We start from the raw sequence: 22,301 nt of genomic DNA, 5'->3' as shown, positions 1-22,301 counted from the left end.
TTTCTTCCAATGTGGATACCTTTTCTTTCATTTTCTTTCCTGGTTGCTGTGGCTAGGACTTCCAAGACTATGTTGAATAGAAGTGGTGAGAGTGTGCATCCTTGTCTTCTTCCATATTTTAGTGGGAAGGCTTTCACTGTTGAATATTATGCTGGCTGTTGGTTTGTCATAAATAGCTTTTATTACATTGAGATGTGTTTCCTCTATACCCACTTTGGTAAGAGTTTTTTTTTTTTTTAATCATAAATGGGTGTTGAATTTTATCCAGTATTTTTTCTGCATCTATTGAGACGATCATGTGATTTTTGTCCTATCTTTTGTTTACGTGGTGTATCACATTGATTGATTTACGTATGTTGAACCATCCTTCTGGGACATATATTTTTTTCTATGTTTGTTTTTTAGTTCATCTACTACAAAAATCACTCAAAGAAATGATGTCTAATTTTAACATTGGCTAAAATATTTATTACTTAGGAAAAAAGAAAAGAATGTTGGAAATAAAAATATTTGACATATCCAGATCTCACTGGCAAGTACTTAGAAATAAAAAATATAAATAAGTAAAATAAATAAGTGTATATTTTATTGCAAGATGATCTGAACCATATTCTGTTTTTTTAAATCAGCCATCTTATTTCTGCTTTTCTTTATTTCCTAGAAATATAAATGAGTAATAATAAAAAAAAAAAACCTCCTAGGTAATTAGTCTGAACTAAGAGCCTGAAATTTTCTGTAAATTGAAACAGAACCGGTAAGAATTTATAATTCTTTAGAAAATCCCGACTCTAGACTTCTCAGAAACCAAATGTCTCTCAAAAGTCTGCTAAAATAATTCCCTTTTTCACATAGGGCCAATGAAATCGTCAATTTTGCAATGTTAAGCCTGAATCTGTTGAGTAATTTAAAAAGAAAAACTGAGAGCCCCTGTTGCCCGGCAACAGGCAACCACATAGGAGGCAACCAAGGAATATTTATTACATAATTGAATAAAAACAAAGGTTTGTGAAAGATACCAAGAAGTCAAAGTACATGTTCTCCACGCTTATGCTTCCCATTTCATAAGACCCCTATCATAACTCTTGTATCCTCCACAAGGGATTCCACAGCAAAGGGTTTCTTCATGAAAACCTCCTTCACCCAATGGGTTCTCCACAATCATATCTGGACATCAGAATCCCATTTCCCCATTCTTTCCCAAAGAAAGCAAATAAAACAATAACACACATCCTAAAAGAAGAAACAAAACAATGAGAGTTTTTCCGATTCCCACTCCTAGATCTCACAGATATTGGAAGAAAGTTATTTTTATGGCCTTAAACTAGCTCATGCTATATTATGAATTAACTTTCTCAGTACTATGTATTTTAGGAAAGTTTTTGTAATCCATAATATATAAATATTGTGTGTATGTGTGTGTGTATAAATATCTATCTATCTATCTATATATAAAATTTGTGGAATATGTGACCCAGAGAGAAATTTCAGTCAGTGTAGGATTAGGAATTTTGAACAAAAGCACTCTTCTGCCATTCTTTAACTCATTAATGTAGATTTGTTTTTCTTCTTTCTTTCTTTGGCTGAAAAATGTTGTATCCTTGCATTCTACTAGATTTTTTTCTAGTTTGGTTGCAGTCTTCCTATAGTGAGAGAATATACATATAGTTTAATTCTTCAAAATATTCTATGCTTAACAAGTATTTACTGCTGGTTAGAAAGCTTAATTATAAGGAAAATATATGTAATAATTTCCTCAGGTCCTATTTTAATAGTGAAACACCCAAATTCCTAATTAATTTGCAACCGTGAGTTTGCCTATCACCCCTTTAATGAAACAAAATGTATTATATTTTATAATGAGTATAATAAATATATTAAGGATATGTACCTCCTTTAATGAATGATGATTTATAAAAAATCAATGGGATAATTTGTCTAATTTTTTTTTCTATTTTAAAGTTTGTGTTCATATTTTAAAAACGTATATTTTGGGGCAGATTCCTAGTTTTTATTTCACATGAAAAATGTATTCTTCCAGAATGAAATATTCATTTTTCCTCAGTTTCTTAGGCATGCTGCACTCTGATTTAAGTGTTTGTAATATTGGGGCACAAGGGCTAATACATTATTTAAAAAAATAGGAATGTGAGGAACAATCAATTCACTGTGAAGACAACTTTCCATTGCCAACAAAAGTCACTCAACTTTTGATGTTTTTTTGCAGAGCAATTTGAGGAAATAAGAATAATTTATTTTCATGTATGTTGATTTTTTTTAAATCTTAGTTTTCTGAATTTTCTCTGAAAAATCAAATTAAATGTGTTTTCATTATGTTTTTTTCTTGGTAACTGTTACTAGGATTCAATTTTCTACTTTTATATTTTTGTTGTTGATTGCCAGTCTTTTAATGTCTTTCTAACTCTCGTCACTTTTGCTGTTTTTGTCTAACTGTATGGTTCCTTTTATTGCTGAGCGGATTAGCTAAAGACATGAAATAACATTTTAAAATAACAGTTGAGTAGTATTCTGGAACAACAAGAAAAATCCAGTTACGGTTCAGGACATCCTACCAACTCCATTCAGTGAGACGGCACAGGTCAAATGTGCTGAGCATCCTAGAAAATCCACGGGCTTGGCATCCCATCAGGGTCTGCCTAACAAGATGTTTAGAAATAGAAGGCTGCTAATGCCATTACTAGTTCAAAGAATTCTGCAAGCTTGGATTGACATCAACTCTTTTCACTCCCTGAGATAATCAAAGAATCTGTATGAATCTGTCTCTCTTATTGACTGCCAGGCCAGGCAAAGAACCAAACCACCTGAGGTCAACTCTGCCATCATCTCATAGGCCATTTCACTTCTTTCAACCCCAAGAATCTCATGAATAGAAACAGTTAGATTCAAAAAAAAATAACTTTGAGTCTTGATATGCTGTTTAATATTATGCTATAGTATATCCTACTCAGTTACATTAATGTTCTACAGATGTGCACAAAAGAGTAAGCTGTTTTTGCCATTATCCAGATAAAGGACCAGATTTAAACAATGCCTGGGTAGACAATCACTACATGCTGTGATTGGGAGGTTTCTCTTGTCACCTGTCACAATGGTGAAATTTTATCATTAGAGAGCCTTTTCTCTGGAGAAACTCTGGGTAGGCGACAGACATTCTGCTCTGTAACACAGAAAGATCTGATTATAGCCATGAGCACTGTTATCTAAGTTATTATGTGATGCAACTTTTGTTTATGTTTTGCCTGGAAAATAATAAGCAAAGTATATTTGAGTTAGAGTACAGGGCAGGGTCTTGGTCACTGGCTTGGATTAAGTATTTTAATAGAAATAGATTAAAGTTTGCTCCCAATAATGTTTCAACCTATTCAACCTATTCTGACAGATTTAATAATAATAAAAAATTAACATGAAGATCTGTTATTGGAAGAATATATCTCTAAGTGGTGGTGAAATTTTCCCCCCAGTTCTTTTGAAATCCATTTTTTTTCGCCTTAGACTACTTGAACTCTTCTGTTTTCCCCACTAAAAAGCCTTGTTTTTATCATTTATCCAGCCATAAGCAAAACTAGTGGCCTTTTTTCTCAGAACTGATACTCAACAGTGAATAAAACAGCCATAATCTGTAACTTCATTAGAGTTTATAGTCTGAAGTAGAGGAAGTTAATGGGAAATTACAATATGGTGTGATATGTGCTAAGGCAGAAATACAAAGTGCAAGAGAGAACTCTTGGTGTCAGAGACAGCCAGCTGGAGAGGGACATGTCCACATTTTCAAGGTAAGACTCAAAGGCTAAATGTAAATTAGTCAATAAAAGGAAATTGGGCTTGGGATTATTCTAAGATAAGGAACCAACATTTTTAAGGGCAAGTATAAAGAGAGATATAATATATGTTGGGAAATTAAAGTTAGTATTTCTTTTTATCTCCGGCAAGTAGTAGAAGACAGCACAGGGACAGTGAAGGCACTTTTGAGCCATGTTAAGGAACATGACTTTTATCCTAAGGAAAATAAGTTATCACAAAATAATTTAAAGGAGAGAATCATTATTTTATTTTGGGAAGAACACAATGTAGTTGCTTTGCAGATGGTTAGTGGCAGGGCAGGATACCGGCCAAGATTCTAGGAACATGTTAAAGGCAAGAGATACTAGTGATATCAAGTAAAGTAATGATGATGGGGAGAGGAACTAAAGGATGTCATCAAGGGACATTAGAAGGTAGAAGAAAGGCTTGGTGATTGATGGACTGGTTAAATGCAAAATGGTGAAGAACGTGATAGAAGATGGAATATCCAAAATTATGCTTAATAAAAGCAATGATTAATTGTACATAATTGTAGTAGGAAGAAAAATACAGAGAAAAAGCAAAAACAAGTTGGGGATGTGGGAAGTAGGTGAGAAGGGGATACACGGTGGGTCCATATTTGGTCCTGTTGTTTTGGTGGCTGTGGTGACATCCAAATGGAAGTGTCAAGTAAGATAATATATATGCAGGTGTGGAGATCACAGGAGAAAACTGAACTGGAAATGTAGATTTGAGGATTGTAAGCATGTGAGGTATACTTGAAATTAAGGGTACAGGTAGAATGAGAAGAGAGAAAAGCCTCGGACAGAATCCTGAAGGTTTACGGTATAGGTAGAAATACTGAGAACAGCCTCTTTGCTTCTGCAGTATCACAATTCTTCCAGCTCCTTTTCCCTTGGTCCAGATGACTTTAGTCTTATTCTTCCTTGAGTAATGCCATTTTCCCAGTTGACTTCGTTAAAAAACATTGACATCTCCAGTATCTTTTAAGCTTAAGAGCCAACATTTATATTCTTGATACAATGCCTGATAGTCTTTATATAATATAAAAAGCAGTATTATTTTTAAAACACTAATCATGGTCTGTGGGAAGGATAGTTCTATTGTACCAGATAATCATGCCTACACATTGTATAATGAGGAAAAATACTTGATTATCATGCATAACTTAAGGAATTCTCAATCAGTTGCCTGTCCCATTCCTTTTATAACCACTCTTTTAAAGGTGAACAGATACTCGAAGGGAGACTCTGCAGTCTGTTCAGCATGCTATTTATACTTAAAAAATGTTAAATTATCCTAATCATACTTACAGTAATAATCAAGTTTAATTGCAGCTATATTAGGATTACCTATTATTTGTTCTACTTCATCAGTAACACAAATCCAATTGTACAAACAATTTCCATAATCCAAATTGTGAAAGAAAGTAAAGGAAAAAAGACCATTCAAAACTGGTCAAAATGGTATTCAAAATAAATCGTTAACCAGATGGTTATCTAAAATTCTTTCGAGAAGGAGCTGATTCTGAACAGATTGTATATGTGTCTCACTGGTGGAAGTGGATTATCTGTCTTGAATTGGATTTTGATGACGATGACCCTATTCTAAGTAAACCAAATCTCTTGAACTACATAATGAGATCAGGAGGAACATTCGGCCTGGGAACGGCAGACTGCAATGACGGAGATGATTTCACTAATGTTTTTTCCAGCCTCTTTCCTTAATGTACATAATACAGTGGTTTTGTCCTGCACAGATTCCCGATCTTGCAGTTCTGTGTGCTGATTCTTTTTTTTTTTTTCCCTTATTTTCATTTTTGTAAGTAGAGCTGAATGAGTGGCAGGAAGCTGCGAAATCTATCTTACAAAAAGGTGATTGGAGAAGAATCTAGAATCGTCATTTACTTTTGCAGCAGGATTGCAGAAAAACTATCACAAGGAAACATTGAACTTACTCATTCTTATTTCTTCTTCTCTTTAGGCTGTGAGGAGGCAAAAGCTGCTTGAACAGAGTATCCAGTCTGCCCAGGAGATCGAAAAATCCTTACACTTAATTCAGGAGTCCCTCTCATCCATTGACAAGCAGTTGGCAACTTACAGTGCTGACAAAGTCGACGCAGCTCAGATGCCTCAGGAAGCCCAGGCAAGTAGAACCTGGAATGAGCTTCTCTTCTTTTGTTTCTATTATCTGAACAACACATTGCTGATTTTCTAACTTAAAATTTATTCAGCTGGTTGTCCAGAGAGTTACTTGATTGACTGATTCAACTATTTGGAGATAAGGGGGAAACAAAAAAGCTCTAGATCAGTATGCTAAGATTTTTTTTTCAAAAGAATTAAAAAAGATTTTTATTGAGGTAACATTGGCTTATAATGTTATATAAGCTTCAATATATACAACATTATATTTCTTTTTTATAGAAGTATAGTCAGTTTACAATGTTGTGTCAATTTCTGGTGTACAGCATAATAGTTCAGTCATGCATATAGATATATATATTCATTTTCAATTCTTTTTCATCATAGGTTACTACAAGGTACTGAATACAGTTCCCTGTGCTATACAGTAGAAACTTGTTGTTTATCTATTTTATATATAGTAGTTAGTATCTGCAAATATCAAACTCCCAATTTATTCTTCCTACCCCCTTTACCCTCCAGTAACCATAAGTTTGTTCTCTATGTCTGTGAGTCTGTTTCTCTTTTGTAAATAAGTTTATTTGTGTCTTTTTTTCTTTTTCTTTTTTAAGATTCCACATAAAGGCAATAGCACAGTGTATTTTTCTTTCTCTTTCTGGCTTACTTCACTTAGAATGACAACCTCCAGGTCCATCCATGTTGCTGCAAATGACATTATTTTATTTTTTAGTATTCTACTGAGATTTATTTTTAAATGTATATAATGGAAGAATTTGAAGTAGGGACACTTAAAATACAGGGACAATAGCACACTAAAATTTTCTTTTCATCAATATTTTCAAGCTATACTTGGCTCGAGGGAAACCATAGCAATATAAATTGTAAAGAAAATGTACAATAAAATGCAGCCTCAAATACTTTATTATCAACTCATCTTTGTTATCTTGGAATCAGAAGTCATATGATCTCTATATTCTGTGTTTAATGTGTTACAAGTCATTAATAACAAGAAAGAGATATGAATTTGCATTTTACTACTACTAATGCTACTCTGTATACTCCTGTATACTCACACACATATACATTCAACCTACTCACTCTGAATTATGAAATGTGTTAAAGTAGTTTTTTTACTAGAATGGGAGTTAAATGGTAATGAAAATAAATCTAAGTCAACTTTATACTGAGTTAATTCAGGCTATATCTAAATTACCTTTCACCTTTGGAAGTAATTTGAAAATGCTGTTTTTCTATTTTTAAATAATATTTACATGTATGCAAAGTATCATTTGTATTATTTATTTAAATGCCTTTACGGTTTTCTGGTAGTAAGGTAATGTATCTACTTTTCAAATCTTATATGCGTATTATGAACCCAACACCCAAGAATAACTCAGACCAATATGCTATGGTATGACAGGCATTAGGTTATCTGTCCATCCCCAAGGCCCTCTCTTTACTGATAGGTGGAAATACCTGAATATTTTTGTGTCAAAATAAATTCGGGGGTAAAATATTGGATTTATAAATTATGGTTAAGATGCAATTACAGTACAGTGAATCACAGTTAAATTGGTGCTCAGAGAATCAGTATACACAATAGCATGGGTTAGTTTACCATATTGTCTAAGTTTGACAAGGAAAGTCCCTGAGAGTATGAGATAGACCGAGTACAGGTAGTTTGGATAGACTTAAACAGTCTTGGGTAGAGGGGCTCCTATTGACTATTGTAATAGGAGATGAAGAAAGTGACATTTGGGGTGAATCCTGATGTTAAAGTTCTCATGATAGTTTTTCCCTGGGGCAGTATATAACCTTCCCAGTATGTACATTTCTTCAAACTTACATAGTCTAGTCAAGTTATCTGGGATTAACTACTTCCAAGACTGTTCCAATTTGAATCACTAACAAAATTTTATAGACAGATTTTAGAAATATGCATGACAGGAATGGGACATTTTTACTCAATTGAGAAGAACTACATGATTATAAACTAAAGGCAGAGTAGAACTGCTTATTTTTTTTAAATTTAGTAACATGAGTTTGGAGGAATGTTTGATTAAAGACTGCTCATAACTTTCTGAATGTAATTAGGAAATTCTGAACAGTATAAACACTAAATATTAAAACTGGATATTTGCACTATAAAATATATAGAGTTACTTTTGAGGCTTGTAGAATGAAACAATGAGTAGCAAATTTGAGATTGACAAAAGCTCTTATTTTCTTAGGAAAAAAATGGAAACTTTTAGAAAAAAATCTTGTTTAGCTGAAAAGCTTATTTACTGTGAGTGCTTTTTTAATTTCAGATATGCATGTATGATTCTATAAACATGGCTATAACATACTAGTTTTTAATAATGTAATATAAAAATTTTGCTTGGTTTCCTCAAATTAAAAAAAGCTATAGTAAAAATATTAATTATAATGGTTCAAAATTTACAGATAACAGCACACAAGTATATTTAGAAATTGCAGATCTACTTGAAAAAAGAGATTTTAGAGTACTAACAAGCTCAAATCCATTTTCCCTACACTTCTGATTGTACCTGCATTTTTAAGTTAATTCTTGACTTTGAATTCCCCAAATGGTAATATATAATACTAGAAAGTGCAAGCCACCCCAAAGCTATTTAAACTTTCTTCTCTAAGATTTTATTTTAAGATGACAGCAAAGTGAATTGTTTTCTGGAACAGAATTATCCAGTACTCAGATATACTTCAAGGACTGCATTTCCTGCAGCTCAATTTGAAACTCCCTTGAAAGAAACAAGGAGAGATTAAAGGGGTTTTCTGTGCAATAAAAACTTAAGCTCAGTGTGTCAGACAAAGAACCTACTAAGAATGTCACCCAAATGACATTTTTATAAGTATATATAATCAGGGCTAGCTTCAACACTTTGTATAAACGAACATTTACACACAATGTGTTTGTATAAATTTGAAAAAAAAAAAGGTCGTTGCTAATTAAAAGATTAGTGAGCTAATGGTTACGTTTTCAGAAACTGAGTACTTGTTTTAATAGATCGTGGAGAAGCAAGACAGAGTGAATGGTGTTAACCATTCACCATAAGTGCTCAGATGTCTTGTCACATAATTGGCTTCACAGATTTGTGGATGTCTGACTCCACCGTGTGGCACACTGGCAGTTTTACTACTAAATTTAAATCTGTTAAAAAAAAAGAGTCTCCTTTTTATGCCTTTTGAGGTGATTTAAGATTCTCAAGTGTAAAAAAAAATGCAGTATTTAGGAAATGTATGTAATGTGTGTAACATTTTGAAGGGTATACTCATATATAAAATTAGATATAGATCAAGGTACTTCCTTGCATTCTATTTGCATTTATAACTGTAGGGCAAAAATGAGCTTCTCACTTTTTCAGCTTGTTAAATGACCAGTTATCTGGGCCTTCTGATTCTAAATCTGGTTAAAAATATTTTGCTTTTTAATTTAGTGACATGAGCTTACAGGAGTAAAGTTTAACCTTTTACACAGTAACACTGCTTACTGCTAGGATATCGGAGCATAGGTTGATCCAAGTGTTTTATTTCAAAAAATGACTCTTAACCAAATCAAATTCTTAAATCATTTGACCACAGCATCAGCTGTCCAGTGCCAGCTCATTTAAAGGGAGGTTTTTATTAAAGTACAGAATTAAGATGACATCTTACTAATTCAAGTAAAATAAAACAAATGGAGAAAGGTCTTCTAGGTATAAAAATTTATCTTCTAGAGATAGAAATCAGGATTTGAAGATGTATTTCAAAAGTAGTATGATTAAAATACAAAAAAAAACTATGTTTCTTTGAAACATCTTTAGAGGATAAAATCATCAAATTATATAACAGCAGATAAACACATGGCATGAATGGAGTTGTTTACTCCTTAATTTTCCTGAAGAACATAGTGAAATACAGAGATATAGTTTTATCACTCAAAGTCTGGGAGGAAAATTCCAAGTACCCCAGTGTGCACCTCAGGCCAATCACATCACAATCTCTCGGTGGACACAGTCGTCAGAACTTTTGGAAACCACTCCCTCCAGTTATTCTAACGTGCAGCTAAGGGTGAGAACTGGTGATAGTTCATTACTGGTAATGACTGAATTGCTCCTGTCTTTTTTTTTTTTTTTCACATCACACTTCTCACCAGTTTTTGATAAAGATTCTCACCTATGGCTTTATCAGGTTTTCAAGAGGAGGGAGTTGAGGTGGAAATCAGATTCTGGTAGCTTTCTCTCCTATTTTGATTGTTCCCTTTCTATTATGGGAAATGAGTGAAAGAAAACATAGCTGAGAAGTCATTCATGAATGAATGAACTTAGACAAATAGAATTTTCAGAATGGATGTTTGAAGATGAACTTGGCTTGTTTTTCTTATTTTCTTCTTTTTTTTCCCTCTAATTCCACATAGGTTATTGTGCCACCTAGTTTGGATATGTCCCTAATAGGAGCCATGATAACTATGTCTAAATAGCCACTTAAATGCCTGTAATTCTTAAAATTACAAAGATACTTCAATCTGTATGTTTCCCTCTTTTCCAGAAATCTCATATTTTGTATCACCAATATGTAAGAACAATCTAACATGGGTACCTGTTAATGTCATCATGTGCTGATGATGCACGTTTTATAGAGGAGAACATGACCCCATTACTGAAATTACAAGAAGCAGTGAGGTTGCCTGGCCAGCAGTAACTAACCTGCTCTATCTCTTTTGTCCCTCAGATTCCTTATCCCATCTTTTACAACCTCGTGTCCCACATAGTAGATTTATGTCCATGAGTAGAGAGGAGAAATAGAACAATCTAGGAAACAAAGTGTCATCAAAGGAGAGGACCTCATAATCAGCATAGAAAAGTGCTCCTGTATTTTGCTCATCAAGCTAGGACTTTTGGGTATTTGAGGCTTACTACAGACCACATGTCTTCCTTCCAACTCTTTTTTCTATCCCATTGACAATGTGGTTAAAACTTAGTATCAATAAATAGAAAAGAGGGATCTTCTTTTTGCTAAAGAAAGCTGTTAATTCAAGATGATTACATTAGCCGCACATAAAAATAATTCATAATTGAGGTCTTCCTGTGTTTACTGAAGCAAATCTGCTAACTCACGTTAAATATATTTGGCTATAGTTTAATGGAAGCATTCCAAGCTATCAAAATCAATGGCTTAAAAAATAAAGACCTAAATGCATATTTTGGTCTATCAGATTAAGCTTATGATTCCATTATGGAATAAAAAAGACTTTTATAGTGTAAATAGGAACATTTGATTGCAAACTACTCAGAGCAATCTAACTTTATAGCCTACTTCATTGATTTATGAATTAGGCAGTATAAACCGCATAGGGGAATTTATTCAGGATTTATGTAATAATGAAATACTTTATCCACAAAGCAAGAAAATGGAGAACTGTTACATATATTTGGGTTCCAATGTCAAACTCAGCATAACCATAGCAGAAATATTTTCTTTTCCTTTTACCCAGCAATGTAGATATAATGATAAATACAGTGCAATCAATTATAAATCTGTTCTAACACTGAAATACTGCCTCTATGTGTTACTCTATAGGAATGCTTACTTCCCATATAGAATGACTATTATTTTTATTTTTATGTGTTTAATAGTGTGGGAAATAGGAACAAGCAAGAGTTGCAGAAGATGCAAAAGATTACTTTTTTTTTCATGTCTCCTGTGTTTTAAAAGTACAAATTATCTAAGATCCTTTAGTATACTTTCTTCCTTTAATTTTGTGAGTATGTGTTATATATGGGGCAGCCATTTCCCTTTTTTGAGCATGCAATATCCAAATTACTATTTGTATAAAAATTACTTACCTCACAGTGTTAAATTTCTCCATTCATAGTCTTAACATGACATCTTATAATATTTTCCTTTCTGAAATATTTTAGTTATTTTCTTCGGACTCATTTTCTTTATTTGACATCAGAAAAGTTTCAATAATTATTTGATATAAAGTTTCCTTTATTCCATTAAATACTTTAAACAGTTGCAGCTTAATTTTGCCTGACATTTTCTGTTACTCATTTGATACATGAGAATGGTCTGAAGAGGTAAATCATCATAAAAAGCCCTGCTCTCTGCTCGGTTAATTGTAAAGTGCTATATTGGAAATGTCATTAATGTTTGATTGATTTTTAGTTTTATAATTTGCCCTTTACCATCTTTAATGGAAAAATGGTTATTTTCATTTCCATTGTTGTTTCCTACTTTCAATACATAATGCTAGTTATGAGGATAATTACTATATTGTCAAATGTCATTTTTGCTGATGGCATGATGATGTAATTTGCTTTATATTATTTCACTTTTATGAAAAAAATCTAGTGATACTGAGAGGTGTTGGATTGAGAACTCCTTTTAGAGCATACATGGGTATTCCAAATTAGGGGCTCTCATTTGGTACTTCCTTTCGTTTTTGTTTCTTTTGGAAATTACTAATGTTACATGAAGCCAAGCTGACAATTTCATAAGATCTGTTGTTTATTTTCTTGAAACTCTTATCCATGTTCTGGTAGATGTATATCTTAGGTGAAAATAGAACTCAGATTGTACACTCTTTAGATCTTTAGCATGTCTTACAAATCTGGTAGCCAACAGTAGAAATCCTTACCCTTTAGATGAAATCTTCCATTCCCAGTGTTTGCTTCTATATTATGAAACTTTTTTAAATGTTATTTTTTTTATTGTCTATTCATAACTTCAGGAAAAATGATTGTAATGTTTGTCTTTTTAGAGGAATTGGTAAATAGGAGATTCTCCCTTTTGCCTAGAAGTTTCCATAATACTCTCTTATTTAAACACATAGCTTATCTATTTCACAGCCTACCCTACAGTGATAAAGATTTTTAAATTATGTGGTTCCAGAGTAATAACCTGATGAATTTAAATAAAGTAGGTGATAGAAGATATTCTAAATACAAACTAAAAGTGAAGTATCAGTTGAAAGTAAGAATTGTAGAATTAATTTGTAAGGGTGCTAGCTAAATTTAAGTGTGATGCATATTATACAGCCTTCTCAAAGCAGAATCGATTAGAAATACATATCCATTTTTAAAATTTTATAACTTGAATAATACATTGAATTGCCACTGAATATATTTATTAAGTATATAAGATAACTTTCCCAAATCTACTTGTATGATATACTCTACCAAAAAAAGCAAACGGTTAATTTGAGCAAAAACTCTCTCCTTTTGAATATGACAGTGCATATTAATATATAAAATATTCTGAAAAGCTCTGTATTACAGACACATGTTTATCCTTAATTTCCAAAATACATTTAGCCCCCGGGCTCTTTTGTGTGTGTGTGTGTGTGTGTGTGTGTGTGTGTGTGTGTGTATGTATGTATATATTTGTATTGAAGTATAGTCAATTTACAATGTTGTATCAATTTCTGGTGTACAGCATAATGCTTTAGTCATACATGAACCCACATATATTCATTTTCATATTCTTTTATAAGTTACTACAAGATATTGAATATAGTTCCCTATGCTATGCAGTAGGACCTTTCTGTTTATCTATTTTATATATAGTAGTTAGTATCTGCAAATCTCAATCCCCCAATTTATCCCTTCCTGCCCCCTTCCACCCAGATAACCATGTTTGTTTTCGATGTCTGTGAGTCTATTTCTGTTTTGTAAATAAGTTTGTTTGTCTTTTTTTTTTAGATTCCACATATAAGTGATATCATATGGTATTTTTCTTTCTTTTTCTGACCACTGGGCTCTTTTCATGCATACTCTACTTAATTTATAAAGAAATTTTTATCTCTATTCCTATTGGAACAGTACTATAGATATGAGAATTTTTCTAGAAAGGCTACCTATAAATTAAGATAAAAATCTCAATTTCAATTGATTTTCAGCCATCATTTTTTTTCAATTAATGATTTTAGTAGTGGTGACCTTTCTAAGAGTACAGAAATTCATCCTCTCAACAGTCTAACTGCTTGATTTAAATATGAACATTTCAAAGTGCATGTAATGCTTTGCATTGAAAGTTTCAAATTACCAAACTTTACTTTCACATGTTATGTGGTCCGTCACATTCCCTGGTGACAGATAAAAGTGAAGTTTTTGGTTGTGTGTTTGTACTCATTGTTGTTCCTATTGTTTATATCGTAAGTCATGACAACAGTATGGCTCATCTGGAAAAATGTGGAATTTATCATCAGAAGAGCTGTGTTTTGATGATCGCTTAAGTTATCTTGCCTTTGTTTTGTAATGCCACATCAGTAGAGGTAGTTTTGAGGAGGCAGTTTTTAAGGAAAACAGAACAAAACAAACTTACAAATAGAAAATTAAAACACTCTTGTAGAAGAATTTTTACAGGTGTCTGACCCTGAAACTTAATGTTCAAAGCTTCACATTCATTCCTCCTCTAAATAGTCATTTTTACTCCACCCACATCCAGTTCTTCATTCCATGAAACTAAGTCTACACGCTGTGCATACTCCAAACACAGTCTTTCCTAGTTGTCACAACCTGGAATGAAATCTCATTTTCTTATTGTCTTATCTACCCTTCCAAAAACCCCTTATCAGCCATATGGGACTTAAGTTGTGCTAATTTTTTAAAACTTTGCCAGATTCTGTAATGGAAGTGAGTATTTCTTTCCCTTATATCTCATAGCATGATTTTTTCTATTATATTGCTCATATTTCTGCTTTGTAATTTCTATATTCTGTCTCTCTGCTACAGGAATTCCTTAAGAATAGGATCACTGATTTTGTTCCACTGTGTGGAGTTGGGTCGTAGATGCAAAATTTCCTTCTTGAATTGATAGGTTAAACAGTATTAGTATACAAATAAGATTAAATGTATTTTTTCTGATAAATGTCCATTTGGAAGATACTTTTATTTTTCTAATAATTTAAGAGGTAGTATAGTTGTTTAAAGGGCATGGAGTTTGCTACTTCCTAACGTTACCTAGGATATGTCAACATTTTCTACCCTCGTTTGTCATTGTAAATAAGGGTGGTAAATACTTACCTTAGGTAATTAAATGAATTTATATGAACTGTTGGTATATAAGGTCACACAGATGTCTGCTTTGGTGATGATTAAAATGATGACTTCCTTCAGTGCTCTTCTCTCACCCTGCTAGTATAAAAGACTATGTGTATATTTCACTTTTTCCTCTGCTATATATATCTTGAGTACTGAATGGATGAATGAGTTTAAAAAACATGTGGGCAGACAGTGTTAAGGATGTATAATTTGGGCCCTCTGCTCTCTCTGAATATCTCTTTAATTTTTCCCTCATCATTTTCCTTTCCCAGTTTTTCTAATGGCTGTGCAACTTTCATCACTTTCCTTTTGACTCCTCCTTGACCCTCTCCTCTCTCATTCCTACCAGATAACGAAGAGCTCATGCTTATAAACAAATGATGTATAATGACATTGACAATTTTTGAGTAGATATTTGTATAGACAGCTTGAGCAGGTATTTTACATATACCATCACATCTAATCTTTTTTACCAAAACGAGTGTAGTTGTCTACTGCAGACATGAGAATTTTCTAGGATACTCTGCCTACACATTATGATAATACTTCATTGCTGGCTTGTCATTATCACCCTCAGTTTAGAGATGAGAAAATTGAGGCTTGGAAAAGTTTGGTGTTCTGCCCAGATGGCAAGTTTGAGTCCAGAAATTTAAATCCAGATTTCTCTTAACATTATTCTGATTCCCAGGGCATATCAAGTAAGACGCATTCCACCTCCTGCTTCTCCACAACCAGGATGATCTGTATGTCTTACCTTTGGCTTCTGAAAAAGGTCCGTCTCTCTACCTCACTATTTTCCATTGATTATTGACCTTTGCCCTTCTCTCAATTTCCTCTTATTTCCCATGGAGTTTTTCTAATCAGTTATCTTTTTTTCTAAATACTTCATCCATGGTTCCTTTCACATGGCCTTAATACATGTTGAATTCTCATTGACCTAAATTTCATTATGTGGAAAGACAAAAGTCTTCCAAAATGATTTAAACTATTTTTAGAAGAGTGCTTCCTTATCCTTAATCAGGCTTCAACCTTTGAAAACCTATTTTCTGCCCTTGCAATTCACTGACTCTATTCAAGCTATAGTGATGAATGACTAGCTAATATGCACTTATTAGTCCTTATCTCATTTAATCTGCCTTAAAATTGATATTGCTGACCTCTCCCACATTCTTAAAACTCTCATGTCACTTGATCTCAGCGGCACTCTCTTTCTTGGTTGTTCGTCTTCTCCTTCTCTTAGACTTTTCCTTCTCTTTCTTTAGTTCTTTCCTTCTACCATCCCTTCAGTTCCCGTGTTCTCCATGGTTCTCTCCTGGCCCTCTGTTTCTACTTCCCTCTAATGTTTGAGTACACTAAAATCAATACTGCTTTTTGAAAAAAAAAGATACACAAATATGTACTTATATATGATAATTAATAAATACAAATCAAAGCATTATTGAATTTACAGAAGAATTCTCTCATTACAAATTGCCTTAATTTTGAGATTAAGTATTAGCAGTAAAACTATTATCTGTGATATCTGTGATTCTGATCCATTTAGAATTTTAAACTTTATATTCATATTAAAAATACTGGAAACTTCATTTAGGACAGGAGGTTATTTAATACCACATTCCAACCCATTTTTGCAGATGTACATTCATTCTCTTTGCATTATTTTAGGTCTCCCAAACTCTTCATGCTTTTCAGTGCTTCATCGCTACACCTTGTTTTCCTTTGTTTTTAAAACTTTCATCTCCTTGCATATCCAGTATACTCTTTAGGACGCTTTGGCACAAGTAACAAAACTGAAATAACTAAAGCAAAAACAAAAATGAGAGAGGGGAGTTGGTCAAAAGTACACAGGGATGTCTCACAGAAACTAAAGGGAAGAATACAGTTTTGACTCAAGAGGGGAATGTAAACCGGTGTTTTGCTTACTTGCAACAGCAAATTGTCATTTTCTTTAATGGTTTTGTGGATTGAAAAGACTCAACTGGCTGGTTCTTTCTTGGGGGTGTCTTATGTGATTGTGGGCATTTGTTGGCCGGTACAACAGTGACTTAGAAGCTCAAAAGGGCTGGACGTCCAAGAAGGCTCACACATGTCTAGCAGTTGATCCTCACTGTAAGCTGAAAGCTCACTTGGGATTGTTTACTGAAACACTTCCCCACAGTTCTCTATGTAGCTTAGGCTTTTCAGAGCTTGTCACATGAGTTCTAAGAGGGAGTATCCTAAAAGTGAGCGTTCCAAAAAGGCAAAAGTGGAAGCTGCTAGCCCAGTTAAAGGCTTTTCTTATAAGTGGTAGACCATTACTTTTGCTCTGTTATTTTGGTCAAGACAGTCTAGATTTAAAGAGTGAAGAAATAAGCTCCACCTCTTAATGGGGGAATGGTAAGAGGAGCATGTGGTATGAGCACTATGGTTGCAGCCATCTTTGATAGGTGCCATCTATTTCAGCCTATGATTGAAAGCCATCAGTATTTTTGTTTCTTCCTCTCTTTTTATGCATCTCTTTCTTATTTTCTCTCTGGTCATGGACCTTTGCTATTCTTAAATGGAACATGCAAATTAGGAACTTAAGCACAGTCTCTTAGCATACCTGACAGAGTTCTAAGCACCCACAGAGCTTGACTAGACTTTCTCCTGTCAGTTCTGAGAGGGAATCTGATGGACCTGGGCACAAGCATTGTTCATGTTCTAATGATCCATAACTTGGGAGTGGCCAGAGTTATGTAGCAGAGACTTGGTTGTTATTGACCCACCGTATTGAGGGGGTCAGTCTCCCTCAAAGAGATGAGTGACATCTTCGACCTTAGAAGTCGTGACCATAAACCTCCTAAAGCATCTGCTACTCCCAGCAATGCTTATTCTTTATTCAGAGTTCTACTTTAACATTACCTCTCCTATTGTATCTCTTAACTCCCCTATTAAGTGTTACTCTCCTGTGTTTATGCCATTAAATTTGTAGATTCCTTAGTATTTCTAAGGCTATGAAAAATATTATGCACTTAAATTGATCCCTAACCTCTAAAGTCTATGGATCCTGGAGAATAGGTACATACCACTATTTTCTATGCAATGTAGTAATTCAACCACTGAAGATACTCTATATAGTAAAATAATAATAATAATAATAATAATAATAATAATAATAATAATAATAATAATAATAATAATAATATGCATTTACATGAGTCTTTGCTCTTCTTTATTTTAAACCAGAATTCTAATTACTTGAGTCATAATTACTTTGCCTTTATAATTGTTAGGATTGATAGGCTGAGAAATAATGCTTAAGTTTATATGTACATTTATAACCTTGTACTCTAAGTAGTTCCTTCACCACTTGTTTTCTTGGGATAATTCTGATTACTCATTTCAGGGCTGTAGTTGTCTCTGGTAACTGCTAAGCAAACTGATGTTATTTTCTAGTAATATGTACCAGAATGAGTACAATTGGTATAAATTAGGTTATACTAATAAGCATTATACAAAGTGTTTTGCATAAAAATTTTACGGGCCCAGTGTTACAAGTTAATTAATTTCTTCTTCTCTAACTTATCTATGATAATCTGACAATGACTGAATTTTAAATTAGAATAATTTGACCAGAAGCTGATTTTTGCTGGATCTGATAGAAATAAATGAATGAATTTACTGTGTTGGTATCTGTATACTACAGGATTTGACGTACTCCTGTAACTGCCTCAGAAGTGTGTAAGTTGGTGGGACGGTATAGCTCAAGTGGTAGAGCACATGCTTAGCATGCATGAGGTCCTGGGTTCAATCCCCAGTATCTCCTCTAAAAAAAAGAAAAACCTAGTTACCTCCCCCCCAAAAAAAAGAAGTGTATAAGTCAAATATACACATTTACATAGAGCTTGATCAAATATCTTTGCTCAATATAGAAATATTTATAATTATTTAAAGTTCAAAAATCAGTCTCTGTAGGAAGTTGTCAAGTATCTATCAGACAAAAAGCCAGGCCAGTTGAGGCATCTAACTTCCCTTTCCTAGATCCATAGCTTCCCTGAAATTTAACTGAAATATGGCATAGAATTTCTGAGTAAAGATCACTATTAAGGAATATTGTCCACCTACAGCTTTCTCATTATTTCTTATTGCTGTCACAGGTTTTTTATAAAGGTTAATATCTTGTCTTTGGTCAGATTTGGGTGTAAATTCAAAGATAAAAGAATATCAATTTCACATATTAAATATAAATAGATACTTCCTGCTGAAAATGATATCTGAAATAGCTGTTCATTACCACTGATTCAAAAGGATAATTTCTTTTTTATAATAACCCAAATAGGAGATAAATAAGTCATTTCATTTTTGATAACTTTTGGTAAGTTGTAATAATGTTTTGAGAGAGTTTCTGAGTTCCATTTCCTTGGAAAGTGAGTTGTTCTGTGCAATAACTTGCAGAGCCTGCTGACTAATAATGCTGTCCTCCCAACAGAAAATCCAATCTGATTTGACAAGTCATGAGATCAGTTTAGAAGAAATGAAGAAACATTACCAGGGAAAGGAAGCTGCCCAAAGGGTACTTTCTCAGATTGAAGTGGCACAGGTACATATTATTGCCTTAACTAAGGAGCTTGTTTTAGTGTAGCATTAAAATATAGTCTAATTTAGATAACTTGCTTATTACCAAATTGAGATTAAAGCCATTATTTGAAAACTACAATGTGCTGTATAAATAATACAGGCTATTTTGAATTGTACGTTTTAAGGATAAAGTAGATTAATAAATTATCTTTTATTTAGGACCATATTAAGAATAATTACTGAATTCTTCTCCCAAATGTATGTATTCTTTGTGCCAGACAAATGAAGAAAAAGATGCTTTTGTTTTTATTGTTATTCTTGTCTGTCTTCCAGAATAAAGGAAAATATATTAACAGAAATATGGCTGGTTATTGTTTGGAAGGCAAAATTAAATCGGTGCTTTCTTTTACATTGTCTTCACAGAAAAAATTGCAAGAAGTTTCCATGAAGTTTCGATTATTCCAGAAGCCAGCCAATTTTGAGCAGCGTCTACAGGAAAGTAAGATGATTTTAGATGAAGTGAAGATGCACTTGCCTGCATTGGAAACAAAGAGCGTTGAACAGGAAGTAGTACAGTCACAGTTAAATCATTGTGTGGTATGTATTTCTGATGGCAAATATTCAGCTACTCCTTGACTTTCCTTATTAAGTAGTTGATGTAAGAATAAAAATGACCACGGGTGTATTGAGAGATAAGAACTATTACTGAAAGAGTAACCACTTAATACCTCTTCAATAGGTGTCCTTTTTTAATTTATAATTCTCTTAAGTACTGTGCAGAATACAAAGGAAATTGCCTGTATCTAATTCTTATGGGATTCTGAATGTGTTTTTAAATGGAAACCCTGAAAAGAAATATCTTATTCTGGAAACAGCAACAACAACAGTACCTTCAATGATAAAAACCATTCTAGAAATGAGGGCCCTGGAAACTAAGTGATCCACACAAGTCACCTTTAATTCTCAAGTCCACAGATTAAAGGAGAGAATTTAAAGACAAACAGCTGGTGAAGGGCAAAAGCAGGATTCCAATTTAGGCACGCTTACTCCAAACCCTAGCATCTTTCCATGAAATATCAGGGCTGGAAATAGACTGAAATACTGCCAGACTACAAAGTCGGAATAAAGAGGCATGGAAGGTATAATTAGCCTGTAGTGTAAATCTTCACTATGGGGATTTCCAGCAGCAATTTGTTGCAATTATTGAAAATTCACCAAGTCCTCTCATAACATAAAGTTAAATTATGTGGTCATCTACTACAGTAATATAAGTATTATTATAAATCTATGTGTACTATGTAGTATCAGGGTGAACATTCACAGAAAATAAAAACACTGAATGCCATTAACATTAAAAGGAAGATAAATAGGTCTATTTAGTACTTTTTGTTTAAGTAGTATTTCTGCTTCTACTCCATAACATAAACGGAAGAGAAACCCTGAGGTTCATTTTAGTCGTATCATTATGAATGGGAAAATACCATTTTTTTTAACAAAAATTTTCTTTGTGAAAAATTATGAAGTATTTTTTGTTCAGTAATTTTGCTTAATAATAGAGGCTGCATTTTAGTGGCCTCATTATTATAAATATTCTCACCCCTAAAGAAATTTTGAATCACATTATACATGGCTGTTAGCTAATATTAGATGAATAACATTAGGAATACATGAAAACATATCTCATCTTAAATTTTACAAAAAAAAATTGAAAAGGAAATAACCCAAGTACATTGTCATTATGGCTAAATAGAATCGCTAAGGCAGAGCTGTTCATTCTCTTCTAGGAACAGGTCTCTAATGGTACTTCATAAAACTTGCCTGATAGTAACTGTGAACTGGAAAAAACCCTACTTACACCCAGGTGTTACTATACCCTGATTCAGTACAGACGAAACAGCTCAAGGTAGTTGCTCAATCTGTTTCTGGTTCTGGTTTAAATGTCAGGACCAGTTCAAGTCATCCTTCTGTAAGGGTATCTTTTCTTTACCACTTTTATATTTTTTCATTACTTAAGATGTTCTATTGCATATACTGTAATCATGGACTTTGGCTTTAAGAAATGTTTGTTCTGTTAAAAAAAAGTTTTACTGATATGAACACAAACAAATATAAAGACCATTTTCGTTTCTTAGTGACAAATATTTTCTCTGTCTATTTAATGGCATGCTGTTAATGGCTATCAGTACTTTGAACTTTCATTATTAAATCACTAAGATTTTTAAAAATGTAAATAGTAAATCATTTGAGCAGATCAGACAGAAAAAGACAAATATCACATGATATCACTTATATGTAGAATCAAAAAAAATGATACAAATGAACTTATTTATAAAACAGAAACAGACTCACAGACATAGAAAACAAACTTATGGTTACCAAAGGGGAAAAGGAGGAAGGGATAAATTAGAATCTTGGGATCAAAAGATAGACACTACTATGTATAAAATAGATAAGCAACAAGGACCTACTCTATAGTGCAGGGAACTATATTCAATGTCTTGTAATAGCCTATAATGAAAAAGAACCCTAAGAATTATACATTATATATAACTATATGTGTACATGTACACACGTATATGTAACCGAATCACTTTGCTATACATTTGAAACTAACATATTGTAAATCAACTATGCTTAAATAAAAATGTAAATATTATAGAAATTAGTAAATCATTTGGAAATATCTGATTCCAAGAAGTCAAGAGTTGATTCCCAGTGAGACAATTAATGATTTAAATGATTCTAAATACCCAGATAT

The 22,301-nt window shown here is 33.1% G+C and overlaps 1 protein-coding gene across 2 annotated transcripts in view; it reads left to right on the top strand.

Moving 5' to 3' along the window:
* LOC102523807 (dystrophin) overlaps positions 1 to 22,301 on the top strand; it is a 647,651-nt gene that overhangs the window by 123,263 nt on the left and 502,087 nt on the right. For both annotated transcript variants that reach the window (XM_032475797.1, XM_032475796.1), the window contains exons 17-19: positions 5,803 to 5,964; positions 19,455 to 19,565; positions 19,967 to 20,140. In XM_032475797.1, the coding sequence (XP_032331688.1) occupies positions 5,803 to 5,964; positions 19,455 to 19,565; positions 19,967 to 20,140 (447 nt within the window). The remainder of the gene's footprint in view (positions 1 to 5,802; positions 5,965 to 19,454; positions 19,566 to 19,966; positions 20,141 to 22,301) is intronic.

Source organism: Camelus ferus, chromosome X, assembly GCF_009834535.1.
Source record: "Camelus ferus isolate YT-003-E chromosome X, BCGSAC_Cfer_1.0, whole genome shotgun sequence".
NCBI lineage: Eukaryota > Metazoa > Chordata > Mammalia > Artiodactyla > Camelidae > Camelus > Camelus ferus.
The sequence above is the reverse complement of the archived record's forward strand: the minus strand, read 5'-3'. Positions and strand labels throughout refer to the sequence as shown.